The sequence below is a fragment of the Ictalurus punctatus genome, chromosome 5, assembly GCF_001660625.3.
Source record: "Ictalurus punctatus breed USDA103 chromosome 5, Coco_2.0, whole genome shotgun sequence".
NCBI classification, from domain to species: domain Eukaryota; kingdom Metazoa; phylum Chordata; class Actinopteri; order Siluriformes; family Ictaluridae; genus Ictalurus; species Ictalurus punctatus.
Genome location: NC_030420.2, coordinates 34,312,659 through 34,338,578, shown reverse-complemented (window position 1 = coordinate 34,338,578; position 25,920 = coordinate 34,312,659). Strand labels below are relative to the sequence as shown.

At 40.8% G+C, this 25,920-nt stretch overlaps 1 protein-coding gene across 2 annotated transcripts in view; it reads right to left on the bottom strand.

Moving 5' to 3' along the window:
* si:dkey-21p1.3 (collagen alpha-1(I) chain) overlaps window positions 1-22,657 on the bottom strand; it is a 32,230-nt gene extending 9,573 nt beyond the window's left edge. For both annotated transcript variants that reach the window (XR_006982589.2, XM_017467218.3), the window contains exons 1-49: window positions 21,987-22,657; window positions 20,915-21,463; window positions 20,055-20,113; window positions 18,449-18,502; window positions 18,244-18,363; window positions 18,113-18,151; window positions 17,804-17,857; window positions 17,390-17,443; window positions 15,540-15,647; window positions 15,361-15,414; window positions 14,647-14,700; window positions 14,510-14,554; window positions 13,165-13,218; window positions 13,034-13,078; window positions 12,903-12,956; window positions 12,766-12,810; window positions 11,744-11,797; window positions 11,441-11,485; window positions 11,272-11,325; window positions 10,558-10,602; window positions 10,382-10,435; window positions 9,251-9,358; window positions 9,117-9,170; window positions 8,986-9,039; window positions 8,235-8,279; window positions 8,091-8,144; window positions 7,917-7,961; window positions 6,887-6,940; window positions 6,741-6,794; window positions 6,592-6,645; window positions 6,406-6,459; window positions 5,892-5,945; window positions 5,770-5,814; window positions 5,623-5,667; window positions 5,026-5,133; window positions 4,868-4,921; window positions 4,734-4,787; window positions 4,554-4,607; window positions 3,528-3,635; window positions 3,323-3,376; window positions 2,970-3,077; window positions 2,784-2,837; window positions 2,643-2,696; window positions 2,492-2,545; window positions 2,359-2,412; window positions 866-973; window positions 726-779; window positions 544-597; window positions 384-437 (exon numbers count right to left, since the gene is read on the bottom strand). Coding sequence is in view for 1 of the 2 variants with exons in the window: in XM_017467218.3 (XP_017322707.3) it covers window positions 384-437; window positions 544-597; window positions 726-779; window positions 866-973; window positions 2,359-2,412; window positions 2,492-2,545; window positions 2,643-2,696; window positions 2,784-2,837; window positions 2,970-3,077; window positions 3,323-3,376; window positions 3,528-3,635; window positions 4,554-4,607; window positions 4,734-4,787; window positions 4,868-4,921; window positions 5,026-5,133; window positions 5,623-5,667; window positions 5,770-5,814; window positions 5,892-5,945; window positions 6,406-6,459; window positions 6,592-6,645; window positions 6,741-6,794; window positions 6,887-6,940; window positions 7,917-7,961; window positions 8,091-8,144; window positions 8,235-8,279; window positions 8,986-9,039; window positions 9,117-9,170; window positions 9,251-9,358; window positions 10,382-10,435; window positions 10,558-10,602; window positions 11,272-11,325; window positions 11,441-11,485; window positions 11,744-11,797; window positions 12,766-12,810; window positions 12,903-12,956; window positions 13,034-13,078; window positions 13,165-13,218; window positions 14,510-14,554; window positions 14,647-14,700; window positions 15,361-15,414; window positions 15,540-15,647; window positions 17,390-17,443; window positions 17,804-17,857; window positions 18,113-18,151; window positions 18,244-18,363; window positions 18,449-18,502; window positions 20,055-20,113; window positions 20,915-21,463; window positions 21,987-22,116 (3,516 nt within the window). In the remaining variant the exon portion in view is untranslated. The remainder of the gene's footprint in view (window positions 1-383; window positions 438-543; window positions 598-725; window positions 780-865; window positions 974-2,358; window positions 2,413-2,491; window positions 2,546-2,642; window positions 2,697-2,783; window positions 2,838-2,969; window positions 3,078-3,322; window positions 3,377-3,527; window positions 3,636-4,553; window positions 4,608-4,733; window positions 4,788-4,867; window positions 4,922-5,025; window positions 5,134-5,622; window positions 5,668-5,769; window positions 5,815-5,891; window positions 5,946-6,405; window positions 6,460-6,591; window positions 6,646-6,740; window positions 6,795-6,886; window positions 6,941-7,916; window positions 7,962-8,090; window positions 8,145-8,234; window positions 8,280-8,985; window positions 9,040-9,116; window positions 9,171-9,250; window positions 9,359-10,381; window positions 10,436-10,557; window positions 10,603-11,271; window positions 11,326-11,440; window positions 11,486-11,743; window positions 11,798-12,765; window positions 12,811-12,902; window positions 12,957-13,033; window positions 13,079-13,164; window positions 13,219-14,509; window positions 14,555-14,646; window positions 14,701-15,360; window positions 15,415-15,539; window positions 15,648-17,389; window positions 17,444-17,803; window positions 17,858-18,112; window positions 18,152-18,243; window positions 18,364-18,448; window positions 18,503-20,054; window positions 20,114-20,914; window positions 21,464-21,986) is intronic.
* Window positions 22,658-25,920: the final 3,263 nt, after the last annotated feature.

The following is a 25,920-nucleotide window of genomic DNA, read 5'->3' as shown; positions in this document are numbered from 1 at the left end:
GGAACTATGGAAGTAAAAGTAAGTAAGTTGGGAATTCAGGGTTTAAAGAACTACAGACCCATGGGACTGTGGGATTCAGGAAGTGTAGAACTAAATAACTATTGAACAAACCAATGAAGGAAGGAACTAAAGAACTATGCAGAACTATACAGAAGTCTAGAACTTAGGGAACCATGGAATTTCAAACTACTAACTAAAAAACAATGTTTTGCCAGTAGACAGGTGCAAATTGAGAAAAAAAGAGGGTACAAAGCAACAGGTTAGATAGTTACTGTAACTACCGCTGGAACAGTATAACAAGAACAGGAAACAATGACCATATAAGGAAAGCGAAGAACAGGACACGGTCTCTGTATCAGTAAATGAAGTGAAATCGATCTTACCGGATCTCCCTCATTGCCTTGAACTCCCAGTAAACCGTCAGTGCCACTGAGGCCCTGAAACAAAGCAATCTGACTTTATTTTATGACGTATTATTAATCAGGTGTGTGATTAGAGTAGATAAGACATTAAGTTGTAGTTCTGAGTAGCAGTGATACTCGCTGGTTTTCCTGGATTCCCACGAGAGCCACGTTTTCCGTTCAAGCCTTGAACTCCCTGCAGAAAACAGTTATTGACACATTTTAGCTCTGGAGATCTGGATTTTGTCTACCTGTGCTATTTTGTTATAAGGATGTACTTGTAAATAAAGGAATAAAGATGAACCAAGACCAAAATTGTCTCACCGGTTTTCCAGCAACGCCTTTGGTGCCTCTATATCCAGGAAGTCCCATTTCCCCCTTTTTAAAAGACACACAAACACTTGATCCCTCAAACACTTTAACATAAGAAAACAAACAATTGACACACAATTCTGGACACATACCTTCGCTCCTGCGTGACCTTTGACCCCTGTGTTACCTGGAGGTCCAGGAGGTCCCGGTGTGCCTTTTTCCCCAGGAGGCCCTTTAGGTCCCAGGGGTCCCACTGGCCCCTAAACAAAATTAAGGGTTTTTTTGTTTGTTTTTGAGCTGGGAGAAAAGTCTCCAAATATGCGGTGTTACAATTACAATTAATCACAATTACTACCTTAAACAACATCTCAATTCAACATGGAATAGTCATTTCTATTTTTGTAATTAACAAACAAACAACAACAAACAGTAATTTATCCTGAAATACATTTTACAGAAAGAAATGACAAGAATATCCACTATCCTCTAAATAATCTCTATATAATCTCTAAATAATCTCTATATAATCTCTGTATAATCTCTGTATAATCTCTATATAATCTCTGTACAATCTCTGTATAATCTCGGTTAATCTCTGTACAATCTCTATATATTCTCTATATATTCTCTGTACAATCTCTGTATAATCTCTACATAATCTCTATATAATCTCTATGTAATCTCTGTACAATCTCTATATAATCTCTATGTAATCTCTGTACAATCTCTGTACAATCTCTGTATAATCTCTGTATAATCTCTATATAATATCTATATAATCTCTGTATAATCTCTGTATAATCTCTGTTCAATCTCTATATAATCTCTGTATAATCTCTATATAATCTCTGTATAATCTCTATATAATCTCTGTATAATCGCTGTACAATCTCTATATAATATCTGTATAATCTCTATATAATATCTGTATAATCTCTGTATAATCTCTATATAATCTCTGTACAATCTCTGTATAATCTCTGTATAATCTCTATATAATCTCTGTACAATATCTGTACAATCTCTGTATAATCTCTATATAATCTCTGTATAATCTCTATATAATCTCTGTATAATCTCTGTACAATCTCTATATAATATCTGTATAATCTCTATATAATATCTGTATAATCTCTGTATAATCTCTATATAATCTCTGTACAATATCTGTATAATATCTGTATAATATCTGTATAATCTCTGTACAATATTTGTATAATCTCTGTTCAATCTCTATATAATCTCTGTATAATCTCTATATAATCTCTGTATAATCTCTATATAATCTCTGTATAATCGCTGTACAATCTCTATATAATCTCTGTATAATCTCTATATAATCTCTGTATAATCTCTGTACAATCTCTATATAATCTCTGTACAATCTCTATATAATCTCTGTATAATCTCTGTACAATCTCTGTACAATCTCTGTATAATCTCTATATAATCTCTATATAATCTCTGTATAATCGCTGTACAATCTCTGTATAATCTCTGTATAATCTCTATATAATCTCTGTATAATCTCTATATAATCTGACAGCATGATGTACAGTTTATACTGTATGTACTATATAATATAAAATAGCAGTTGTGTGTTGTTATCATTATATATTTGTGTATATTTTTTAAAAAGGCTCACATGTTTGCCTCGCTGTCCGGTCTCTCCTTTCTTTCCTCGCAACCCTTCAATACCCTGAAATTATACGTTAGAATTAAACACAGTAATTTTACTTATGATCTAACTGTGTTGCGTTTCATAAATGAAAACATACTGCAGGTCCGTCCTCCCCCTGCGCTCCAGGTTTTCCTCGTTCACCAGAATCTCCCTATCAACCAAAATCACACCAAAAATACCAGACTGAATTAAACACTGAGACAAAAACACTGCTAATGTGCACCTTTATTACACAAATAAAAACTTACTTTCAGCCCCTGGGGTCCGTTGCTTCCAGCAAGACCTCTGTTTCCTATTAAACCCTGTATTTAGGTGAGATCAGGAGATATATTTCCAACTAACACAAATTTAATTGACATGAATTTTAATGAAACGCATCAAACACTTACTGATAATCCTGGTTCACCTGCAGGACCTGGACGCCCCAGGATCCCCATCTCGCCCTGGAATAATAAGAACAAAAACAAAGAAATCTCACCGCTGGAGATCTGTGTGTCAATGTTTGTTTTAATTATAAGTATTTATTCATTATTGAAATATTTAATATTTTCTGCTGTAAGATTAAAGGTACTCACAATAAGTCCATGTTCACCTTTATCGCCCTTTGTACCATCGGGTCCGGTTTTACCGCCTGGTCCATATTTACCCGCCGAACCCGGACGTCCTCTGGAGCCAGACCGACCCTGCACACATACAGTACGTTACATCGTACTAAATTCGACAGCAAAGAAGAAAAAGCTCGTACCTTCTTCAGACTTTTCTATCCTGGATTATTTTCAGGTTTAAAGCGAGTGCTTGTGTCTAAACTCTGTTCGGACGCTAAGCGAGAAATCTGGCAACCTCAGACACATGAACTCCACGCAGGTGATTTTAATAATCTGAATGTGGAGCTCAGAAATCTGTAACACAAATGTGAATCAATGGTTACCTTTTCTCCGGGTGGTCCCTGCTCTCCCGATTGCCCTTGAAGGCCACTCTGTCCCTAAAACAAACAAACAAACAAACAAAATTCAATAATTATGCATGTTTAAATTTAAATCATGAACCATATCTTTTTCTTTATACAATACTTGTTACGCAACATCATATAGATGATTAGTATGTAGTGTACTTTTTGATGTTTCTCTACATACCTCTCGTCCAGTCATGCCTTTTATTCCCGCTGGTCCTCGATGTCCTCTTTCTCCTCTGACGCCTTTTAATCCAGGGGCTCCAGGAAATCCAGAACCTCCCTTTTCACCCTGAAATACGTCAAACTTTTCATAACAGTGTGTCTCATAGAGCAGTGAGGACAGGGGGACAAACATGAAGACAGACCAGCGCAGTGAGGTGGGAAAAGCCTGTCGATCTTGGCACACATGGTTCTACATTTAGCTCATGACATCATGGATCCTACAGATTCCCGACATGGGCTCTTCACACTCAGGAGATTCTCGAGTCGGTGTGAGAAATGTAGAAGCACTGGACTGAAGCTCTACTGGTGCTTATTAGGACAAATTAGTACACCATTAATATCCCAAGAGTTCCCATTTGTTAACCCCTTGGTATCTCATAGGTACCAAGTACTGCCCCTGTTAGTGGCACATTCATACAATACTACTGAACTAAGTGTTGTTGGTTGTTTTAATGCCCCATTCATGCCCTACCAGTGCTAGTGCCCTGTTGTTTGTATTGATACACCTCTACTGCCCTATTGCAACACCACTGCTATCCATTAGTTCCCCAACTGTTGCCCCATTGATAGATTTTAGTGCCACATTAGTGAGATTGCCTTACATGTACTCTACTGTTATACCACGTACCCCTTTAGTGTCAGTGCTACGCCACCAGTGACCTCATGACACCTCACTGCTACCCTTCAGTATCCCATTTGGACCTTTTAAGGATACCCAATTCATTCCTTTTTTCCAATACTGTCCTACTGATACAACACAAACATCCTGTTGGTGCATTTTAGTGTCCCATTGGTGCCTCACTAGTACCTGATGGGTAACCTGTTGGTGCCCGAACACTAGTACTGGTTAGTATCTAATCAATGGCACATCGGTACCCCATTGTAATTTTCGTGATAATTTTAGTTTACAGTGTCATTTTTTTACATTCCATTTTTACCTCGCTAACATCTAAACCTCGAACCAAAAAATGAAATCAAAACTCACCGGTGCTCCTTTAAATCCCAGCGGCCCGACCGGTCCGATGATTCCGACCGCGCCCTGAAACACGCCGTTACACAATCAAGCAATAAATCTGATTTCTCTGAATTTCACCAAATTTATTTTAAAAAAATAATTCCTTTTTTAAAACTTTCCACAATCTGATCAACGCAGCGATCGATCTACCTCCTCACCATCGACACCGGACACTCCGTCCGCTCCCGCCGCCCCTTTAACGCCCTGTACGCAAAGAAACCAAATGAAACATGATTATAATCCAAACCGTATGATCGGTATTCCACTTGGTTACAAGAACGGACCTTATCTCCTTTTTCTCCTTGAGGCCCTAAAGCTCCTGCTGGTCCATCTTTACCCTGGAGAAGAAATGATTAAGATGGAATGACATCGGAAGTGATGTAAGCACTGGATAAGTTAAAGAATTCTTTGAAAAGAAATAATTTTCTACAATCCTCTATACCGGATATCCAGGCACCCCTACAGCTCCAGCTGGTCCTCGAGGCCCTTGATCTCCTGGTGGCCCCTGGAGTCCGATCTTACCCCACACACCCATGTTCCCCTGTACACCCTGTAAAATACACACATAAACCAGTTATCACCCTGACGTAAATTAAAGCGACAAGTATGACTAAACTGTTTTTTTCCCCTAATACCAGCCTTTTGTGTTATTTTACAGCCTTCAGTTAGTTTCCACTTCCTGAAACACGATGTTCATGATGTTCAGGCCACGGTATATAAACACAGAAAACTTCACCACGTCAATAATCATACATTGTTCTGTATTAAAGACAGCACGTTTTCAACCATTTGCTTAATTCTAGATTCTGATTGGTCAGAAGGATTATATTGCAGAATTTTCCATAACAGCAGCTCTGACGGTATTATTTTTTAAAATATTCATTGCTTTATTTCTTTTTCTTTTCTTTTTCTTCTTTTTTTTTACATTTAAAATAAACCCACCTCACCCCGAGTGTTCAAAGTGTTCAGTGCCTTGCGATATAAATAAATCTGACTAATAAAAACTTGACTGATAAAATCTGTTATAGTGATTTCTCACAGGAAGTCCTCTGTAACCCTTCACTCCTGGCAGACCTCGAGCTCCCTGAAGAAAAATAAAAGTGAATAAACATTAATATTACTTTCGAAAACAGAGATGAATGACTTTAAACACTTTAAAATCACTTTTAAAAAAACGAGAACTTACCGGACGTCCAGGTTTTCCTTTGGGACCCTTGTTTCCTCGAACTCCCTGCAAACACTTAATGATATTAGAACAAGAAGAAGAAGAAGAAGAAGAAGAAGAAGAAAACTTTTAGATGTTCTGACCTTCTGCCCTGGACTGCCAGGAAGTCCCTTCGGACCCTCAGTGCCTTCGATTCCCTGACAAACACAGACATGTTAGCATGATGTGATGCTAAGTTTGCTAGCAACCCATTTCACTAAACGACATTAAACACGTTCTGCAGCAGAGATACAGATTAAGCTGCTTCGTTAATGTCGTTTACCCACAAAACGACTTTCCGTCCTGTAAATCTTCCCTGACGTTTAGCATTAACACCTGATTAACCAGCCGATCAGTGTGTTCAGCTTACACATACAGTATGATGAACGACACTTGAGGAGGCAAACTATTAAAAAACAAAGATGTTTTATTGGTCAAATTCTTAAGTCTTGTTGATCTTATATTATGGCATGGCAGCAGGATCATCTCAAATGTACCATTTATATGGAGAGATCGACACAATTCAAAAACAACCACAACGAACCAGCGGACATTGCTATGGGCTACGTTCCAAAAATCTCCACTGGCACTTAACGTTAATGAGCCTGTATTATTCACCTGCACTCCGGGTTTTCCAGGCTTGCCAGCGATTCCTCTACTTCCCTGATCTCCCTGTTAAAGCAAGTTCCATTTTAAAGGTGAAAAATGCAATCCTTCATGGACCCTTTCAGTAAAACAGCTTGAACTGGAGCTCAGAATCGAATCTTGGACCATAGAGCTGCGAGAAACCCAACTTTTACTCACACTTTTCCCAACAGGACCTTGTACACCAGGAGCGCCCGGCTTTCCCTGGAAACCCTGAATGACAAAAAAGGTCCATCATTGGTTCTGAAAGTTAAATCCTGTGGAAGTGATCCTGACACGGGATAAAGCTCTCAATGACTTTTCCTCACCCTGTGTCCTGAAGGACCCGTTGCTCCATTTGCCCCTAGTGCTCCTGTGAGTCCCTGAAAGAAGTGAATTTTACATGTTTAATGGTCACTTTCACTGCTGTGTCCTGTGTATATACCACTCATTCTTCATTATGCTCTGGTCTTACCGGAGAACCATGAATTCCATCCTGCCCTCGAATCCCTGGAAAACCCTGCAGTCCCTACATACAAAAGAAATTCATCTAGATTCAATCACAGCTGATCATCTCAAATCACATATGATCGTAATCATACCGCCTCTGAGAGAGATTAGTAACCCTACCGGCTGAGCACGGGGTTAAGGGTTAAGGCTTAGAGGAGGCCGTCCGGCAAAAGTCATTGACCGAGCAAGGAGAGTATTAGTCTATGAAGCAACCAAGAAGCCAAGGGCAACACCGAAGGAGCTGGAGAGAGCCTGTGTTCATGGGACAACCACACGCCAGGACAATATACAGAGCTGGGCTTCATGGAAGAGTGGCGTGTTGTATGAACTTCCATTTGGACAAAAAGACATGCTGGAGACTCAGCAAACATGTGGGAAAATGTTCTCTGCTCTGATGAGACCAACATTCTGTCCTTGGCAGAAACCAAATCAAACCAAGTACTCATCACCCTGACAACACCGTCCCAACTGTGAAGCATAGCTGTGGTAGCATCATGTTAAGAGTTACACGTGGCCTCTTGGTTGCTTCTCTGACTAATGCCCTCTTGATCAGGAGTTAGAGACTTGGTGCTTCAAGGTCCCGATTGAGTGACCGTTAAAGTCTGTCATAGTGGTGATGCTGTCTCGTACGTATCTTGGGTTTATGGGTCAGGAGGCCCTGGCTGATTGACCACTAGTTTAAAGATTAACGGTATTCTTTATGTTGAAATCAGGGCTCAGTGTTTGGAGTTAGATGCTAAAGTTAATATGGATTGGGGTTAGAGTTAGGGGTTAAGGATTAGAATAAGGGCGTGAAGTTTACAGTTAAGGATTTGGGTACAGAAATAGGTTTTAGAGTTTTAGCTACAAGATCGGTGGTTTGAGCTACTGTAGGAGTTAGGAATCGAGGTTTTAGGATTTATGGCACACAGGATGCTGGTGGACTCAATGTCAAGGCTAAATGCTTCTAATTATGAACATTAGCTATCCTTGAAGAGTTCTTCAGCACATCCTACCTTCAGGCCTTTAGCTCCAGGTCCTCCTGGAAATCCTGTTCTACCCTGCAAGCCCAAATTACAACTCATTCAACAAAACATGCCATGAACTGGGAATATCTTCAGTAATTATTATTTTCAATGTTGTCGTTTTTATCTACAAAGATGTCTACAAAGTCTGATGTACACAGGAACCTTGATACCAGGCTCTCCTTCAGGTCCTCGCTCTCCTGATTTTCCCATTTGCCCCTATATAACCCAACAGAGTATACATGTAAGAATAGTAGCATCATTATCCTGGCTAAAGTCAGCCATCACTACAGAAGAACATGATCCTACCAAAGGTCCTGGCAGACCGCTGAATCCACCGCGTCCCGGCCGACCCTTTCATTTGGAGAAAAAAAAAAACATCAATCTGTGAAGTTTCTTTCTCTAATGCCATTCAAGATTTTTAATTTTTTTTTTATTTAAAGACCTATTAAAACATTATTTAATCCAGAATTGTTTTTTTCTTCATTCCAGTCTGGAGACTGAAGCAGTCAAGCAAGCGAAAGCTGTTCGGTGAATAAAAGGTAACTCCTGAGAGACCGCTAGCTAGCAAGTCAAACTAGCAAAAGAGAACCTAGAGAACATAATCTACTGTGATAGCTGCAATCATTGGATATGTTGATGCATTCACACAAAAACACATGGGGATTTTAAGATGATTAAGGGTTCTACCATCTTACATAGGTTCTCCCTGGAACTTTATCTGAGAGATAAATGCTCCAGGGTTCTACACAGAGGCTTGAAGAGCTTCCACCAAACAAACAAGACAAAGAACCCTTAAGTGATAGAACAATCCTGATTTTCATCACTTGTGTTTAGGTGATATGAGTGCTGTCATAGGCAGAGTCACAGACAGAGGTCTGTCAATCAAGCTGCTCGTTAGAATATTAGACCACGCCCATTAGGGCAGGTCTAGTATGGGTCTGATTGCTGAGTTCAGAGGGGGTTTTTTTCACACTTCTGTTTTATTTTTCATTCAAGCCACTTTACTTCACACAATATTTATTAATACTTCAAAATGGTCAGTTCTCTGATTGTGTACCTTATCACCTCTTGGTCCCGGAACTCCAGTTACACCATCGGGACCTCGTTCTCCCTGAAGATGAAAACGTTTATATTTTAGAAATGAAATAGAAAAGTCTTCCTTCGATCCTCTCAAATGACGTTCATTACCTTGGGGCCGTCTCTGCCTTGTTTGCCCTGATCTCCAGCACCTCCTTCCAAACCCTAAAAGATTAAAAACCATCACAGACGATTACGAAACGATCGTTTGAAACGAAGTATGAACAAAACCAGGAAAAGTTTACTTGTGGTCCTGGTGATCCAGCTGATCCAGTCGGCCCGGGTTCTCCCAGCACACCTGAACGACCCGCTCGACCACGGAACCCGGGAAAACCAGGAGGACCTACAGAACCCTGATAACACACACAATGTAATTCAACACGGTTTTAATAACACTCTGTCACCAGCCAGGAAGATTCAAGAGCCTGAGCACCAAATTATTCAATTCTTTCTGTAAAGCTGCTTCAGGAAAATGTCCCATGGCTGAAAGCTCCATATATAAATAAAATTGAATTGAACTGAATTTCATTGGGGTGCTCATGAAAGGTGACGAATTCATGATATACATAAACTCCATAGCTAGCTACCTGACTTACACAAAATCACCCATTTGTCCAAAACATCTGAGGTCTTCCCTTTAAATAAACAAACAAACAAACAAACAAACAAACAAACAAACAAATAAATAAATGTTCTACCCGGAAGTGATTGTGCATAATGTCATCTGTGAAGTGCATCTGCCTGGGTAAATATGAACCAAGGGTTATTTCGATTCTATTCTATTTGCCCAAGCACACAGTGCTTTTTTTTTTTTCCTTAACATTTTTAGGCGTCCAGGAAAAAGACATAACGCTGGATCTCTTTTATATTCTCGTAACATCTCCTTCAGCACCCAAAACCCGTCGGATATAAAGGTGTAATCTCCCGACTCCCGGAAATGTCCTTTTATGAACTCTGTGGATTTATAAACTCAACACACACTATTATCGTGTATGATCTATTACCTCTTTTCCGAGACATTGTTACTCTTTAATTGTGCACCTAAGCCGATCATTTTACTAATCACCGTGTAGCTGGAAGGAGAAAGAGGTAACACCTACAACACCTACACCCCAGTTCAAATCAATCCAATTCGATTGGGGTTTATTTGTGCAGCACTTTCACTGTCCCAAAGCAGCTTTACCGAAACATGTACATTAACATCTATAAATAAAATAAATACCGAGAAACTGTGATTCTTTCTTCATTCTCTTTTGTCTTTTGACGGTCAGATAGTGTTATAAACAAGCGTTAACTTATCACATTTAAATCAACACTATTTTGATCACATCGTTTCCTTCCGTGAATCTGCAAATATAAATATATAATAAACTCACTTGTTCTCCTTTTTCACCAGGATCTCCTTTATCTCCTCGCTCACTTTTCTGACCCTGGATATATAGATTTAAAAAAAAAAACAACAACAACTATTTAACAGATCAAATAAGAGAAATGTCTTTGCTGTAAGTTGTGTATGGCTAAATAGATAAAGAACATTCTTAAATAATCTTACTGGATCACCTGAGGGTCCTGGTTTTCCCACTTTTCCAGCATGACCCTAAAAAAAAAACAACGGATCAGTACATCAGTAATAAATACGTCGATTAGGCAGAACATCAAAGCTGCAAAGAAACTCCATGTTGTCTCATTTACACCGCACTTTAACTTCACAGCTCTGCACCAATCACATCCATGTATAAGCCATCTGTGCTAAGCTAGCGAGCCTGCTAACTCAGATAATGTTAGTGATGATGAGATGGTGGTCGGCATGGCAACGTTACATTCGGACAGCTCCAAATATAAACGTAAAGCCCAGTCGTGTCGATTAGTCGTAACTGATGTTAACTAGTGCCGTAGCTAAGTTAGCTAATGTTAGTGAGGGAAAATGGTGGTTGCCGTGGTAACATGACAAGCTTGGATGATAAACTGAGACTCATCTGATTCGTGTGCTAACTAGCTCTAAAAGCTAGCGATATTATAGTAATAGGGATGGCAGGAAGATATGGGACATCGTCTAATTTGCATATTCGTGCCCATTCATGAATATTCATACATCCTGGCTTTTTAACATCAGGCTGTAGGGATGTTCCTCGGCCATGAAGAAATTCAGTCAAATGATTTTTTTAAGCATTAAACAATTTATTATATCGTTTTAAACCATTTGAATCCAACTATATTTAGGGATTAAAATATTTTTATTTTGTCGAAGTCATTCATAAAGTCTTACTGGCGGTCCCGGTGGTCCCGGGTCTCCAATGGCTCCTTCGTCTCCAATCTGCCCCTGTAGATGGATAAACACAGGATATAGAAATGAAAAACAATACATTTAAACATTTCATATTAAGCAAGTTATTAAAAGTAAAGTAAAAATTTGTGTAATATGAAATCAAACGTACAGGATGTCCTTTGGGACCCGGAGGCCCACCTCGCCCTGGTTTACCCTAAAATCATTTGAAAAAATACAGCATGTTTATTGAGTTAAATATCCAGTATAGTGAACTGGATGAGTCAGAGCGTTTGTTGTTACCCGGAACGATTTGTTTACGGCTCTGAAAAAGCGATTGCTTTGTTTATTTGTTGTGTTATTAAAAAAGGAAACACAACGTTAATCATTTTTTTAGACTTTATAAACATTCCTCTAACGCTTAACACATTTTCCATGGTTACAGTGAGCGAGTAATTATAAACGCACATCATACCTGCGGCCCGCCATGTCCGTGAAATCCGGTAATGCCATCGGGACCTGGATCTCCCTGAACACACACATTTTATTAACATATAACACGAATGAACTCTTTTTACCGGAGCCATTTACCAGAGACCTTTTTCACGGGCGTGCCCTTGTTCAGCATTGAATTTATTTGAGATTTGAGATGTCACGCTCCACGGTGGTGATTAATGGCTCATATGAAAGTAGACACCCAGGTTTTCATACCTTTTTTTTTTTTACCTAGCCTATTAGGTTGAAATGTTTTTGTGGCGGTTGTATACAGTTTTACTATCAAAGCTTCAGTTGTGCTGTGTTTTATCTCTGTACCGGTGTTATTGTGGAGTGGTGTGAATTGTTTGCCCAGCAGGGGGCGCACACCACTCCTCTATCCCATCCTCCTTCTCACCAGCAGCTAAACAGTCATGATACTCTACACACAGAAACCCAACCGTGTCCTGACTCATCTTATAACAGACTTGCAGAGATAAAAATTCATTTGCTTATACTGATTAAGAACGCCGGCAGAACGGAGCCGCAGTGTACTGCGAGAAAGGGTTAAGGCATACGTTTTGTATGTTTGAAATAATAATAATAATAATAATAATAATAATAGGGTCTTAATAAATACACGCAGTACTGCGAGCATTGGGAGCTCTTCTGGAGATCTTTTCTATTAAGCAATATATTTGATATATTATTTTTATTGATGAATTGGGGGAGGGGTATTTCTTGTTTTATAAAAGTTTTTTTGGTATTTGCATATTTTAGTTTTTATACATTATTCTTTTTCAGGCTTTTTTATTATCATTTGTATTTACTCGACAATCTGCAGCAAATGATCTTTCCAGGAAACATACTAAAACCACATTTCACGACCAGGACTCAAATTAAAGGCTGTTAAAGGCTTGCTCTTCATTTTGTGACACTTAACGCTGGATTTAAATTTTAAAAACATTTATTATTGTGACAATATTCATTTTTTTCCCTCAGTAAAGTGTGTGTGAGACTCACTGCTTTCCCGGCTTCTCCTCTCGCTCCGCTCTCACCGGGCTGACCCTGAACACAGACCATTAACTTTAATCCGATTCGGGGTTTTTTTTTATCAATGAACTGTTTTGATTTAAAGCAGAGAACACAACAGCTCTTACAGGAGGTCCTTTAACTCCACTCAGTCCTTTAGCACCTCTCGGTCCCGTACGACCCTGCAGGACACCATCAACGTTTCATTAAAGAGGAAAAGAGAAAGTCGAGCGTACAGTAAATAGGATGTATGACGTACTGTTGGACCTGGAGCTCCTGTAAACCCGGGCCATCCAGGTTCTCCCTAAACAACGTGTCCGGGTTTAGATGGTAAAAATCTTAAATAATAATAACAAGTGATATAAAAGAGGTTTAAAAACAGAGACGTACAGGAGAACCGTGTGCTCCCATAATCCCCCGCTGTCCTCGCGGTCCAGGTGGCCCCTAAACATGTGCAGTTTTATTTTAAAAACATTTTTAAGCATTGCAAATGTCATTACATGCAACTGTGACAGCATTAAATCCATAGACAGTACAAGCGCATCATTTCTCCATGTCCTTTCGGAAAAGCCAGCGTGACTGGTCCACTCGCAGGTGAGTAAAGGAATGGAACCAGAAGTATTTTCGTGAACGTCAACTTCTTCTCGGTTGGTCCACAACACGTCCGGTCTTTTTGAATTCGTTAAGAAGTTAGGCGACGTGTGAGATGTGCTCGCGCCAGGCTTCCTGTTAAAGCCCATCGCGACCTCGCAACATTCCTCTTCTGTCAAAGGCGTTTATAAAGGCTGTCGGAAAAAAATACATCCATCCATCCATCCATTTTCTGTAGCACTTATCCTACACAGGGTCGCGAGGAACCTGGAGCCTATCCCAGGGAACTCGGGGCACGAGACGGGGGGGACACCGGACAGGGTGCCAACAGCGTCCCAGGGCACAATCGCACACACTCACACTCCCATTCACACACTATGGACTATTTGGACACGCCAATCAGTCTACAACATGTGTCTTTGGACTGGGGGAGGAAACCGGAGAGCCTGGAGGAAACCCTCAAAGCACGGGGAGAACGTACAAACTCCGCACACACAGGGTGGAGGCGGGATTCGAACCCCCGACCCCGGAGGTGTGAAGTGATATATATATATATATATATATAAACTAAGTATGAAAAATCTTGGAAGACATTTTGCTAAAAATGGGACTCGAGTTCCTGAACACAAAAGCGTAAGTAACAACATGAAGGAAGCCACTGAAGACATTTCAGAGACATTTGACCTTGCTGTGACCTTGACCCTGTTCGGATCCAATCATTTAATCTGCTGGTTACAGTGATAATTCCACATGGATGGCTGGAGAACCTGAAAACTCAGCGCCGCTACTGTACCACTACCAATTACAACACAGGTTTAAACGCTCTGCGCGCTGTGCGTGAGGAACATCCCATGATCGTTTGTATTTTTTTCTACTTCATAGTTTTTGGCTGTACATGTACGTTCACGGCGTTCTCCGGGCGTTTTTGTGACAGTCGTGCCGCTTTGACGTTACAGCACGGGACTCCTTTCGGTTCAGTGAAATCGTAAGGCGCTCACTGCCGATGTTCATGTCAAACTCGCGCGTGATAGAAGAAGCGAGCGTGCGCATGATGTAATGTTACGTTTTGTTACGAAGTCTGTAATTTAACTCAAAACAAAACAATGTTCCAACTGTGCGAACTCTCTTCTGCATATTCACTTACAATATAGCCAATTATTCCAATCAGGCCAACTTCCCCTTTATATCCCTGTAAACAAACAAACAAACAAACAACGCATCAGGGTTTACGCTTAATTAATCACAGTGTAATGTTACAGAAGAACCAGGACGTGCTTTTACCTTCACCCCGTTCCTGCCTTTCTCTCCCTGAGGTCCCGGTTCTCCAGTGTAACCCTGACGTCAAGAAATGACCTCATTTTTTATTTCAAACTGAATGCCTAAAGAAAATCTCCGGGTTTAATATTAACTACGGATGCATCGATATCGATACCGGTATTGATCAGAGTATCGGTCCGATACTGTGCTCATTCACTCATTAAAAATGCTCCGATACCAGGTACTACTACGTACCATGCTGTGAGACCTAGCGTATTTTGTAGCGCTAATGACCAGCGATCCGGATTTATTTCACGATTAACCACGCAAACTATGAAAATATCACGAGGGGGAATTATAGCATCTTCCTACAATACAAGCAGAGCAGTATCGGCGGGCGTGGCCGTTAAAAAAGAGCGCAAGGTGCCGCGGATTGTCCGGAGCGCTTCATTTCTGCGAGCACTGAGACACGCGCACTTCTTTCGCCAGGGTTTACACTTTGTTCTGCGGTTTAAGCGAAATTCACGACACCTTGCGCTCGTTCCTAACGAGCACGCTCGCCGATAGCGCCCCGCGTCCTCACGCTCTGTCTTTGTAGCGTACTCATTTTGGTGCCAGTATCAGTGTTCGTGTGTGGCAAAACAACATGCATCCGTACTGGGTCTGGGGGGAAAACGGTATAGATGCATCTGTAATATTCATATTTATATTTAATAAAGAAACCCTGGATGCTCTTACCCACTCACCCAGCTCCCCTTTACTGCCTCGCTCTCCTCTGTAGCCCTGTGGACCCTACACACACACACACACACACACACACACACACACAAACTTCCAGGTGTAAACAGGGTATAAGATAAAATACTAGACATGATTTATTTGTGCTCAAATCTCGAATAAGTGTAAAAGTCGCGTACGTTTTCCCCTCGTGGTCCCGGTTGGCCCGTTTCTCCGTCTTTTCCTGGTGTGCCATCTTGGCCTGGTCTTCCAGGAGGTCCAGGTATCCCAGGTGGCCCCACTCTTCCCTGGGACGCACATATAAAACACTAAATCAGTTACAGTACTGATAACGGCTCCGTAATAACAGCGCTAAGAGTTAAGCTGTCAGCCTCCGTTACTTGTTAGCTTCATTAGCCTTGTCGTTCCAGTACAAATCTAAATTAGCACACTTCACACCCAACACGGCTCAGCTGATAAAGGGGGATACTTCGTAAATGTTTGGGACCAAATCATTGTTATGAAAATAGTTTAGTTTATAAATAAGATACAAATCATTCCTAAATTCTTAGGCAATATGTAAGACGCGGTCTTTCCAGGCACTCGCACTTTCAGAAGAGTTAAACTGCTCGGTTTCTCTCTCTCTTCCTGCGACGGTCAGTGTAAATAAAACACTGAATCGATGATTCTTCGTGCTGATTCCAGACTACTGAAAACCTAAAAACTCATCTGAAGCTGCTGTAATTTCACTCTGGATGGATTTCAGTGGAGCGTGATTGGATTTGTCCATGCAAGAGAACTTTTAACTGGCTCATCTAAAGTCTCGTCTCCTGTTCAGCAGATCCATCACTTCCTCACGTACTCTGCTCTAATAATAGATTTCATCAAGGAAAATTAACACCTCAAAGCAAAAGCGCACCACAATCTGAACAAACGGACTGGAGGTGTCACGGTTTGGTCAGTTTCCTGGTCATGTTTGACACGGAACTGTACACTGAACCAACATGGGAATCTGGTGAACATTTTTTGTGCAAAATTAGGTTTAGTAATCAGTGTTAGGGTTAAGAATTAGGTTTAGAGTTTACTGATTGTGAACCTGACTCTGAATCTGACTCTGATTCTGAACTTAATTCTTTGGATTATGAACCTGAATCTGATTCTGATTCTGAACCTGACTCTTATTATGAATTTGACTCTTTGGATTCTGAACCTGACTCTGATTCTAATTATGAACCTAACTCTGATTCTGACTCTGAAGTTGACTCTTTGGATTATGAACCTGACTCAGAATCCAACTCTTACTCTGATCATGATTCTGAACCTAACTCTGAATTCTGATTCTGAACTTGATTCTTTGAATTCTGAACCTGACTCTGATTCAGATTATGAGCCTGACTCTGATTCTGATTTTGAATTTGACTCTTTGGATTTTGAGCCTGACTCCGAATCTGACTCTTACAACGATCGTGATTCTGATTCTAAACCTAACTCTAATTATGAATCTGACTCTGAATCCGACTCTGATTCTGAACTTGATTTTGATTCCAAATCTGTTATGATTCATACTGTCTCTGTTTCATGAACTTAACTATCTGATTCTAATTCTGAACCTGATTGTGACTTTGATTCTGATTCATGACTCTCGGTTCTCGATTATCTCTGTGATTCAGTTCAGTCTACTCAATCAGGTCATATTCTAGTGGGCGGGGCTCAGCTTGATTAGGATGTTTCCACTAAATCAAGATGTTGAATAAGCGTGCTCTAACGTACAGGGATAAAAAATATCTTAGTCTTGGTGCTATCACTTAAGAATGATGCTCGGTCACGGTCACGTAACCACACTTTGATGTTTCACCCCTTCACCCCCCTATCAGACAACTTAGACATAAATATGGCAAAACTAGATATTCTGCTTATTAATATTAGGTTCTGTGATGTAAGATCATTCGTAGTAAGATGGCTCAGGAGGTTTAGGGATTAGTTAGGCCACTGAGCTGTGTTTGGGTTAGGGGTCGGGGTCAGGGGTTAGCAGGTGCTCAGGGATGCCTACAATTGACCCTGTGACTCCTTTCTTGCCCTGTTTCCCTGGAACGCCAAGATGACCCTAGAGACAAAAACAACACGAAGCAACAGTCATAAAAGGTGAAGGTGGTTATATTATAAACAAAAAAGCAAAATAAATAAATAATAAGATAGGTCCTAAAATGGATCCCTGAGGAATCCCACATTACATACAAATGAAGAGGCAAAGAAGAATGATATCTTAAAGACTACAGAAATCCAAATGCATTTCTTCCTCTTCCTCTTCTTCTTCTTCTTCTTCTTCTTCAGCATTACGTATTTCTGTGTGAGCACCACATTTGGATGGGTGGGGATTTTCATTTGAACCACCAGTACTTGATTGAAAAATGGGTGTTCCTGGACCAGCTCTTCCTGCAGTCAGTGCATTCCTGGGGTCACTTACAGGCGGGCCAGGATCTCCGGGTCGCCCCATCGGTCCTGGTTGTCCTTTCTGTCTCTAAAGAAATACGGCATTATTAGTTCAAGAGAAATTCATGAATAACTAGCAACGTTATCTCTCTTTCACAAAGTCCTAAAGCAGAGGAGTGAGTGTAAGAGTTAACTGAGAGTTGAACATTTCGATTGATTTTACGCTCATTGATGCTTATAACAACCGAGCATTCAGGTGTACACCACAGCACACTGTTTGTAGAACATGTATGGAAGGAGTCTCCAGTTTCAGCACTCCTTTAATAAAATAAGAAACACGTACCGGCCATGACTCCATGAGCTTCTTGTAGAGTTTACTCTTCTGTTGGTGGAAAGAAAAGATTTCGTAGCTACGACACCGCTATATCCTTCAGAAGATTATGTAACGTCGCTACGACGAACCGTGACATTCACCTTAAACTCCTGCCATTCTTCCTCCGATGTCATCCACACGATGATGGCAGGAATGCCGGGAGGACCGATCGGCCCTCGGGAACCTGCGCGTCCTGTACGACCCATCCTTCCTGCAAAGCCCTATGGGAAAACCATGAGACAAATCCAACAGACTATTCTCTTGAGAATAGACTCAAAATCTCCCGGTTATAAAAATACTGCGTACCTTTTCTCCTTTTGGTCCTGGAGCTCCAGGCAGACCAGGACGACCCTGATATCCCTGTCACAACAGGATGTTAAGACACCTTTTATACCAATCGTGATGCGCGTCAACAAAATGGCGATAAAATGTCAAAAACAGTCCAGAATGATTCATTTGACGCCAATCGATTCGAACGTTTCGTAACGCTTCCTGTCCGAACGACGGCGCTGGAGCTCACAGTCAATTTCACAGCACGCGTCTTCTTTTCCGCTTCATTAAATCATTTGGCTAATCCGTTTTCCTGTTTTCAGTCTAATCTTTCTCTCTCGCCGTCTCTCCGTGAGTCTGCTCTCATTTATAAAGCTCTCTCGGCGGAGCTGAACCACCCGCCTCTCCTCTCTTTTCAGATCTAATTCGATGAAATCCTGACAAACTCGATTTCCCATCACAGGATCAGAGACGCTGTGGGACTCGAATGACCAAGAGAGTGAACATTTCACGGCTCCAGCCAGCGGGAAAAGGGGAAGATCTTCATCCAGATAAACAACCAGACCGTATTCGAGTTCCACGTTAGTGCCTCGCGCCACAAGCCACAGTGTTTTAAAACATCATGACTGTGTCATGGCTCAGGACCGGTGGAGTGTTAAGCTAAAACGACTTTTCTACCGGTTTCTAAAGCGCCGTCTTCTCTAGCGGGGATGTGAAAACTTCCTCACCGAGTACAAATGGAAAGCCTAGAAGCTCCCATATCAAGCTGATCAACACGACGATGTAATACCTTTCTGAGATGACGTGCAGTTTTGCAAAGCTGTGACTCGAAGCAGCTGATGTGATGTACAGACTGTTTAAAATGACTTTAAATGTACAGTCAGGTCCAGAAGTATTTGGACAGCGACACCATTTTGGTTATATTGCCTCTGTACACAGTGGATTTGAAATGAAGCAATCAAGACGTGACTGAAGTGTCAACTTTCCGCTTTAATTCGAAGGGTTTCACAAAACTACTGCATTAACCGTCAAGGAATTGCAGCCATTCCCACAGGCTCAAAAGTAATTGGACAAACCAACAATCATAAATATTAGGATTCTTATGCGCTTGTGCACATCCTCAGACATTAACACTACTCGTCCATATGGTGTAATATCAGTGCAAACCGTGGGGGCGCTGTTGTACGATGCGACCTCACGTGGGCTTGAACACTCTGCCGTCATCGTTACTGCTGTCGCCACGCTTTAACGCTTGAATCGTCTCTTCACGTCTAAATCTGTCTAGCAACCATAGCAACATAACTAGAGTGCGAAAGATAACTAGCAAATGCTAACAAGCAAGCAAACGCTAGCTAGTGAGAGAACGCTAAATAATAAATACTAACCAGCAAGCGAAAGATAACCTAGTGAGCATGTTCTACTGTTCCTCAAGGATGGTTAAAGGTGCTAGATGGAACCTCTTTTGTGGTGATCAGTCCCGATTCTCTGCCTAAGCGGCATAGAAGGCGGGGCCTCGGTCAGAGAGCTGTCAATCAAGTGTGCTCATTAGAGTATTAGGCCACACCCATTGGGGGACAGTTCTAGCATGGGCCTGATTGGAGTTCAGAGTTTGTGTGCATGTGTATGAGTGTGTGTTTAATACCTGTAGCCCTGTGCTTCCAGGTGGACCAATGAGATGCTGATCTCTCAGTGTGGGTGTGGCTGAAACATCAGAAACGAACAGCAGCAAGTTACTGAGGAAGTTTTAGAGGATCAGCAGGAGACTGTGTTCCCTTTCAGGGTTTCTGATCAAATACAGTTTATTATACTAAGACGCTGCTGAGTTCTGGATGGTGATTGGTCAGAAGGTGTTGATTCATTCTCTATAACAGCGGCTCTGACAGTGGCGCAGCCTCAGATCGCAGGTTTATTCATAATTAACACGCTCGTTTTAATACGACATCGTTTCTATAGCAACACAGGGACGTGTACAGCGGACGCTCCATGTGAACGCATTTTAAAACGTGTTTCTGTAACGTTTACGGAAGGAGTCTCCGGTGTCAGCGCTCAGCGGCGAAGCTGTAACTTTGGCGAAAGTTTTCCGACGTCTTCAGGACAGAAAAGTTTACGCCTCTAACGTGCGTAACAAGCTGCGTTTTTATTGTCTCATTAACGTTAATAAAGAGACGGCTGGTGAGGGGACGGCTGTTTACAGCTGCTACAACGTCAGTGATGACATTACATTTGTACACCATTACATGTAAAACTATATACAGGTCATGTGTACATCATTCTTTAATAAATAAAAATACGTGGCTGTGGTGTAAGAGGAGTAAAACACCCGGGGGCGTGCTGTTAGAGGGAGATAATCACCTTCAGGGGGATAACAGAAACTCATTTCATTTCACTCTGTTCATCACACCACCCTGTTACTCAGTATTTTACTGTAACACACACACACACACACTCACTCACACACACACACTGAGCTCTATTAGTGAAGAATAATGAACTGATGGTTACCTGGTTCTCCTCCGGTTCTGTTTGGACAGACTTCAGTCCTCGGATCACAACTTTTCGGTTCTGGTAGCATAAAACTCTCATTTCTTTTAATCGCTTCCTCTTTGATCTTCTTCCCTTTTGATGACGCCACGTCTGGCTGGTGAGATTTTTTGTCATCCATCTCGTCTGTACTTGGCTGCATGGCCCCTGATGGCATACCTTTATTATCCGGGGTGATGTCATCACCAGTTTCCATGGCAGCGTCTGATGAGATGTTCTTTGCTGTCACGTTTTCCTGAACCCCGGCATGACTGCACGGAGCTGCTGTAATCGATCTCCCAGCTGAACGTTCCTCTTCAGAAGTTATAGCTGGCGCTGATGGTTGTGGAGGAACTGAGTGTTCCGACAAGGGTTGACCTTTGACCTTTGAATATTCGAGCACTTGGCAGTTCTGGTGATTCGGCGAGGTCACGTTCGTCCCGGGCGCGCCGTCTGTATCGTTCCTCACGCCTTCATCGCGTCCAGAGTCTAAACCTGAGCCGAACGCTAACTCCAGGCCTGTAGGAGGCGCTGTGGGAGAGAACGACAACAGCTAAGCCCTTCGTGAACTTCCCATAAACACTATGAAGTGCACTCCACCTACGTTAAATGCGTTGCCGCGTGCAGCACAACAGGACACTTTATAGAGCAGTGTCTGTTTGCTAACTGTACAGATTCCTTGCTAATCACCTGCTAGTGCGCGAACCATGAAGCAAAATCCTGCAAGAAACTGCATCATAGTTCAGTATTAAATGCTGGAGAAATTCTTAAACTGCTTTAAACACACATCAGATTGCTAACTAGCGGCTTGTTAACGTGTTAGCAGAGAAATATTAAACGGAGTGTTAGCTAGTACAGCTAGCTCCCTTTGCTAACCAAATCTGGTACGAAGCCGAGCATGTAACTTTAGAGGAGATATAGCTACTACTGTTTCCTACCTCAACTAAACAAAAATGCTGCACAGGCCACGCCCACAAGACACGGTGTTAACGTGAGGTTAGATTACAATGTGCATTAACATGTTTGTTTGCACGTGAAAGTTTTATAAACGTACGTTCTGCGTTAAACTCCTCATTCGTGGGTTCCGGATGTTCGTGCTGAGTGAAATGAGAGACAGGCTGAGATTCGTCTCTCTTCATCGTCTCCTTCAGCGTCAGCAAGAAAAGAGCAAAACAGGAAAACATTACACGTTATAACAGCCATAGAGGTGTAAAGAACAGCGTGAGAGCCAAGAGGGCTAAACTGGCCGTGCTCTCTGGGTGGGAGGGGCATAAACTCTCTCCACTGTCAATCACCGTGACACTAGCCAATCGTGGGCGTCTGTGAGCTGATGTACGCGGAAGGGGGCGGATAGCGCTTGCTGTGACGGAGCATGTCAGGAGCAGAGCGGGCAAGTGGGTGGGACTTACCCATGAATAAATTAGAAGGAAAATGGGCGGGACTTGATTTGAATCATGATGTATGACGCGTGTCGTGATGAAATCCGACCGACGTGCCGGCCGCAGTAATACATAAAATAAACGAATAACGAATACAATTCAACATTGCGCGTTAACACAGTCCATTTCAGGCAACATATTTGAAAGATTTTTAAAGCAGAATAAAGCAGGAAGTGATCTCTTCTTCTCTTCAGACGAGGACGTTTAGGTGAGACGGACGTCAGGTGAGATGGTGATCAGGTGACTGGACACCGGACTCGCCTTCTGAGATTATCGTAATGACCTTTTTAACGGCATTTTCCGATATTTAATCCGATTTAAGCCGAGCTGCCGAGTTCAGTCGATAACCTGCGATTATTATAACTCATAATTATCGGAAACCAGGTCTGCAAGGCGTTATTATGGACTTTGTGTTAATGCTTGAGTTTTAAAAGATTGATAAAACACCAGTAATGTCTTCAAAGTGGCCTATTAAGTCACTGCACTATATATATATATATATATATATATATATATATATATATATATATATATATATATATATATATATGTATATATGTATATATATATATGTATATATGTATATATATATATATATATGTATATATATATATATATATATATGTATATATATGTAGATGTTTGCACAAATGTTTGTACCCCCCTGCTCGTAGTAAGTCTTTCATTTTCCAGGTTTTGCTATTCCGCTATAACAACACGTTTTTAATCGAATTAAAAAGCGTCCGAGATATTTCATGTTTTAAATGATGAACTATATTCCTAATGAAGCGTAAACACACTACGGTACACTCTCAGCTTCATGCGGAGCTTCATCCAAAAGCACACGGTTAACGGAAACACGACGATTTGAAAAATAAAAACAAAATATATTACGTGCTTGAAGTAAAAGCTGCCGAGAAAGCGAATAAAGCACATTCGTGTTTCAGAGATCAATCTCATACACGAGCATGGACGTCATTAATTATTCACTATCGTCTCAGAAACACCTTTCATCCCTGTGCTTTTAACAAGACGTCGTTCGGACGATGAAAAATAAAAATATCCCAGTGTGTGCCAAGCTTTTAACTTTAGAATCGAGAGTTAAAATTAGAGTTTAAAATGAGATTGAGATCAGATGTTTGTTAAACGCAGGTTCTCGTTACTGTATAACCATCAACCGTATACGACGTCATTTAAACCCGGATCTGAGACAAATCAATCCACTTTCATTCTGTTAGTAAATGATTGGGGCGAAGGGAACGTGTGAGGAATTTTCAGCACGATGTTTAAGAATGAATTTTTCTGCAGTCAGTGTGAGATTAGTGTCGTTCCTGCCTGCTGAGGAAAACACGCCGATCCAAAGTCCTCACAGCGTCTCGGAGGGTCAGAGGTCACTGAGGTCACTGAGGTCACTGAGGTCACTATGGCCTACGAGAACAGAAGTCACTCATTTACATGTAAAAAAAAAAAAAAAAAAAGTCACCACATAATCCACAGCTGAGAAACACAGACAATTACACACTGAGCAAATCAGATAGATTTATATAATAATATATATAATAGATATATATTTATAATCATCATCATCATCATCATCATCTGCAGTAACGTACTTATTATTATTGTTGTTGTTGTTGCCGTTTGTTTGTTTGTTTGTTCACTTTATGCAGCGCCTTCGATCACCCAAGCACTTAACCCAAACTAACACCAATTTGAAAAAATAAAAGTTAAAAAGAAGAGTAATATCACGTGACACGAACATATTCAGCTGAGATTGAAAGGAAGTAGTAGAAGTACAGTCATGTTGTGTGTTTGTTTGTTTGTTTGTTTGTTTGTTTGCTTGGTTGGTTGGATATTTTCTGCCATTACATCCCATTTGAGCCCACGTCCATACAAAGCGTCTCTTTCTTTCTGTCTTTATTTTGTTCTTCAATTCTTTTTTCTTTCTTAAAAAGGGGACGTACAGGTCGTTCTTTCTTTCTTTCTTTCGACATTTACGATACCGCTTTCTATCTCTATTTTTTCTCTTCGTTCTTTCTTCCTTCCTTTTTCTTCTTTCTCTTTCTTTCCTTTTTCTTTCTTTAACACCATCACACGCTTTCTCATATTTTCTCACGCTTGTTTCATTTAAGCGTTCGTGGCTGTTTCCCCGAGAGACAAACGTCACACGTTTACTACAAACGACAGAATATCAGCAGTGGTTTTATTAAACAGCAGTCATTATTGATTTCACGGCTTTTAAGCATAAAAGTGCTTCATTTATTCAGGCGAATCCGCAGCATTGCGCTGATATGATGATATGAAACGATGAGAAGCAGGAAAAGGATCAACATTCAGGACTTTTCAGGGAATTAAACAATACATGAACTCATCTCTAACCAAGCACCAGGACAGGGTGCCATTACTTTTGTAAGCCCTGGATCCCGAGCGTGATTAATAATAATCCTACTGGAAGTTGGTTTTTAACCCAGCAGACGTTTGTGTTTGGAAAGTTTCACACGTAGACGTGAAATGAAGCGTCGCCGTCGCCTCGGAAACTCGTCCAGATCTGAAAAAAACGTTTCACTCGCTCACGTGAAAGAAACAGACGTTTTTTCTTGCTGGGAAAAAAAAAAAAAACGTGTTAAAGTCGTAACACCTTCGATCCACATCTTCATTTATTTATTCTTTCAGACGCTAAACAACACTCCAGCAGGAAAAATGGAACAAAAGAATTTCCATCCCATTTAATGAACAAACAAACAAGTAAACAAACAAATATACATAGAAATATATTTAAATAATTAATAAATAAGTTAGATAAATAAAAAATAGTTCACAATAAACAAATGGATTAAACTGATAAAACTCTAGAGCAGTGTAATGAAAGTAACACTGAATTTAGATGAAAGTGAATGTTATCATTGAACAGAATGATGATGATTATAATAAGACAAATCTTTAATAATGAATAAAGTAAAATAACGGAATAATTCATGAGAGAGACTGTTAGTGTTTACATCTCGTCAGGGTTAAATCATTAAAATCATCATTATTATTATTATTATTATCATTGGTGTTATTATCAGTGAATAAACATCTAAACACTGAGTAAGCTCTGTGTTAATGCTGCAGTCGTGACCTTTGACCCCTGTACCCCAATATTTCTCCGATGCCTCTTTGTGCAAAAAAAAAAACAGCACCGTAGCCGTCTCCTTCACCGAAAATCTGCAGACGTGACTGAAGCGTAATCTCTCATCCAGTCGCTAAATTCACATTTGATTTATTTCACAAAACAATCAAATAAATAAATAAATAAACAACCAAACGAATCAATCCACTTACGACGGAGCAGAGGAGCCGGAGCAGCACGCCGGAGTCCTCCATGGCCGCCGGGTTCAGGGGAAAGAGCTTTAAAACAGCGGCGTGTCGGAACAAACTCCCGATTAGAAGTCGATGAACAGAAAGAAAACAAGAACTGTGAAGGAAATAAAAATAAATAAATATATATATGTATTAGACATCAGTTCAAAACATGCGCTCTTCTCAGAGAAGACCGGGTTTACCTTC